The 3940-nt window shown below is 42.7% G+C and overlaps 1 protein-coding gene across 2 annotated transcripts in view; it reads left to right on the top strand.

Moving 5' to 3' along the window:
• The window catches only part of AOX2 (aldehyde oxidase 2), a 74417-nt gene that overhangs the window by 2103 nt on the left and 68374 nt on the right, over positions 1–3940 (top strand). For both annotated transcript variants that reach the window (NM_001308456.1, XM_023510273.1), the window contains exons 2-4: positions 366–423; positions 1951–2047; positions 2908–3016. In NM_001308456.1, the coding sequence (NP_001295385.1) occupies positions 366–423; positions 1951–2047; positions 2908–3016 (264 nt within the window). The remainder of the gene's footprint in view (positions 1–365; positions 424–1950; positions 2048–2907; positions 3017–3940) is intronic.

The following is a 3940-nucleotide window of genomic DNA, read 5'->3' as shown; positions in this document are numbered from 1 at the left end:
CACACACAATCTCTCCCAGATTTGAAATAGTTCATGACTATAAAAGACTAAATTGGAAAATTCCATAAAAATAGATAGTGGAGCAAATATGAAGAATACAATTCACGGGTCATCTTTGCCCAGCCATGGTTTTGGCTCTAGCCATATATAAGGACACAGCTGTCATGCTTGCTCTGTGAAGTCTCCTGCCATGTAAGTGTGTCTGGAAGCTCTTTGCTCTCATAGCAAAAAAAAAAAAACAGAGGTGCTGATGAAATCAGGCCTATCATACCCAAATCCCTAAACCAAACAGGACTCAACAGACATTCCACTGGGTCTCCGATACAAGCCCCATAATACATATCCCTCTTCTGTTTCCAACACAGGTGATAGAAAGGAATGTGGACCCAGAAGGGACGCTGCTGACCTTCCTGCGCAAGAACCGAATCCTTTTTCTAAAAGTCCTGCCCAGGTCTATGCTTGCCTTACAACCTAAGCCAGCTGTGCTCATGAGAATGCATCAAATCTCTCCATTCACACTGTCATCCCCCTTGGCTCTTGCTCTGAGTTTGCTTTTGGCAGTGGTTTTAAGGGTATTAGGTTAATTGGGCTCTTTTGAAGGGGATAAAGTTTCCTCTAGAGTTTTTTATATCTGATAATAGCAGTGAAATAGAAGCTAAGCTCTTTATTCCAGCACTAATCATTCCCTTGAGAGCCTTCCAGATCCCCCCCAGGGCTGTTATATAACAGGCTTGTGTGCATTTCATGTGCCCTCCCTTTCGTGAAACCAAGCTGTCCAGATTCAGTGACAGCAGGTGTCAAAGGAGACGATTTCCTTTCCTTACATCTGTTTCCTTATCACACCATTTTATATTTTGGAATATAGATCTTCACAATAGTAAACATATCTTAATTGGTAAATCTGATGGATCTCCCAGAGAAGCCAAAAAGAATAAATAAATAGAGAAGTAAATAAATGACAAATTATAAATTGATGAAATCAGCCTCTGGAAAATTTTATTTAAAAGTCTAGTTGCCAATATATGAAAATTAGGAAATTTCGTATTTTTAAAAAGTGATACGTTCCAGCTTGTCTTGGCAAGTGGGAAGATAGCCATCCCGGTGCACCACCCCCGGTCTTGCCGAGAGGAGGGGAGGCACTCTTCCTTGCCCCTTTTCTAAAATGGGGCTTGGGCTCTCCGCTCACACGTGGCCCACTTGATTCATTTCCGTCACCTCTCTAATAAGCATCTGTGGTTTTGACTTAATGTGAATAAACAAGCCCTGGGGTTAAAAATAAATAAATAAACTCAAAAGATAATAGTAATAGAGTTGATGATACCGAATTGTTATTAGCCAGTTTAGTTAATTACCTCCAATCCCATAAATTGTCTGTAAATAAACCACACAGAGGGAGAAGAATGAACACAGAGAAGGGACCTTATGCAGAGGGTTTAGGATTGGACCCAAGCCAGAGCAGAGGGACACTCAAGGTGGGGTCTGCAAGTAAGGGTGGGCGAGTCCTCCAAAGTTTCCCCAACTTGCTTTCAAATGCAATATGAATTCCTGCACAAAACCAATAATCCATTGAGTTGTTCAAAGTAATGTTTTTCTCTTCCACTTACATGATTGGAATCGAGAAGAAAACAAAGAAGAATTCCCTATCGTGAAATAAGATAAAATAAATAAAGGGCTTTTACACCCATTAACCTGCAAGATGCTTATAACCAGCCTGTGAAGATAAAGGAAGTATCACTTCTCCCTCTTTGTAAGTTAGAAAACAAGCAAGGGGAGGTCAGTATGTCCAGTGTCCCACAGCTAATGAGATGTGGAGTGAGCTTTCCCAAGACCTGGAGGTGGGCGAATGTACCTCACTCCACAAAGAACTTTCTCACCAGCTGCACCCCGGGGAGGCAGCCACATGGATATGAATGTCCACCTGGGCATCTTTTCTTTGACCAGCCCTTCCAGTGCGTCTCACGGGAACCAAGTATGCCTGTGGAGGAGGCGGCTGCGGTGCCTGCACTGTGATGGTGTCCAAGAATGACCCTGTGTCCAAGAAGATAAGGTATTGTACCCGGACACCCAGATGGCGGAGGAGCACTCTGTTTCCTTGGCTTCCCACATCTTAGATTCCTGCTGTTTCTGGATCATAGACCCCTCTGAAAATTCTGAGAAAAGCTGTGTATGAAATCTCAGATAGCATATAAACCAATTGCATTTGCATACTATTTAGCCCATCTTTGCACCCCGGGTTAGGTCAGCCATTCATTTTATGGATGAAGAAACTGAGGCTCACAGAGATGAAGTGACTTGTTCCAGAGCATACAACTCGGAAACTATATAACAAGAACCTGGAACCACAATTTCTGGCTCTGAGTTAAAGTTCTTTCTACTATGGAGCTAAAACAACCCTCAACCTCAGCCCTTAATTAGAGCCAGATCCTAGAACTTGGGCTTTTCCCAAATCTATAGGTTCAAAAAAATCAAGCAATGTCTTCAGGGCACTGTTGAATGATCTTATCCAGAAAGTTTAAAATTAGCAAGCAAAAAAAAAAAAAAATCCCCAAATGTATATGCGTGTATATGGGTAAAAACCACAGTGATGCCTTTTGCTGGGTATGAGATCTTCGTCCCCATAAATACTAGTTGAAATCCAACTACACTCCTAGTGGCATAAATCCATTTCCATTGTTCTATTATGAGCTTGGAAAGTTTTTCCAAAGTTCAAAATGCCCAGCTTCACCTTAAGAATCCCCAATCCCTACAGGTAGCGCAGCATCAGCAGAGAGGCCTCAATTCTTCCTCCCTGTCACCTCTCTAGACCCCCATCCCCCAGGCTGAATGATAGGCTTTGGGGGTTTGTATTGCCCCTCCTGGTTCCAGGTTTCCTCAAGGGTCTGTGTTCCTTGTGTTTCTCATACAAAGACACTTCTCTGTCACTGCATGCCTGGTGCCCATCTGCTCTCTGTATGGCACTGCTGTCACCACCGTGGAAGGAATTGGGAGCATCAAAACTAGGATTCACCCTGTACAGGTAAAAGTTCATCTGAATTTTCTCATTTTCCAACTTTACTGTGTAGACTGCACTGACCGAGGCTTCTAGGATGTGATCAGATGAGTAGAAGCTTTGGATGTGAGATTGATCAGGTAATAACATTTGTGAAGTGTTTTAAAAGACAACTGGAAATCCATCTATATGTCATTAGATAAGATGATCGTCTTTTTGCTTACTTTTTCTACTTGAATGATACTTGAATGATACTTGTTGAAATATTGATTAATGCCTATTGGACAATGGCCTGGAGTAGGAATTATACAAAGAAAATTACACGTAGAATAAAATATCTCTAAGGCTGACATTCCCTGTGGCACAGAGTAAAAGCAGAAATGGCAGTGAGTGTACTCTATAGCTGACCTCCCCAGAGCATGAGAACAATTGTTTCTCCGAATCTTAACATGAAGCTAGAACAAAGAGGTTGCATTTAAGAGTGATAAGACATGTATTGGCAGAAAACACATCGATTCCTCTGTCATTGTCACAGGGCAGTACACAAGCAGATTGAGCAACATGGAATCCTTCTAGATAGGAGCCAAGAGGGCCTTTGGGTTTAACCACGTGAGAATCAATTCTAAGGTGGTCAGCAAACGCAAAGAGTCCAGCAGCGTCTCCTAGAGTCCAGTAGGAGATCAGAAAGATAACTCACAGCAAGGTTGATAAATGCGAATCTTAGGATTATGTTACATTCTGAAATCTAGACCAAAGCTTCCCAAAATTTCATATACCTAAGAATTACCTGGGGCACTGGCTAAAGATGCAGATGGTGACAATCAAGAGATTTGGGCTCGGCGCCTGTGGCTCAGGTGGCTAAGGCGCCAGCCACATACACCTAAGGTGGCGGGTTCGAATCCAGCCTGGGCCCACCAAACAACGATGGCTGCAACCAAAAAATGGCCGGGC

Source organism: Otolemur garnettii, unplaced genomic scaffold (assembly GCF_000181295.1).
Source record: "Otolemur garnettii isolate 467f Iridium unplaced genomic scaffold, OtoGar3 scaffold00013, whole genome shotgun sequence".
Taxonomy (NCBI): domain Eukaryota; kingdom Metazoa; phylum Chordata; class Mammalia; order Primates; family Galagidae; genus Otolemur; species Otolemur garnettii.
Note: the sequence above shows the minus strand (reverse complement) of the source record. Positions and strands in the feature narration are given on the sequence as shown.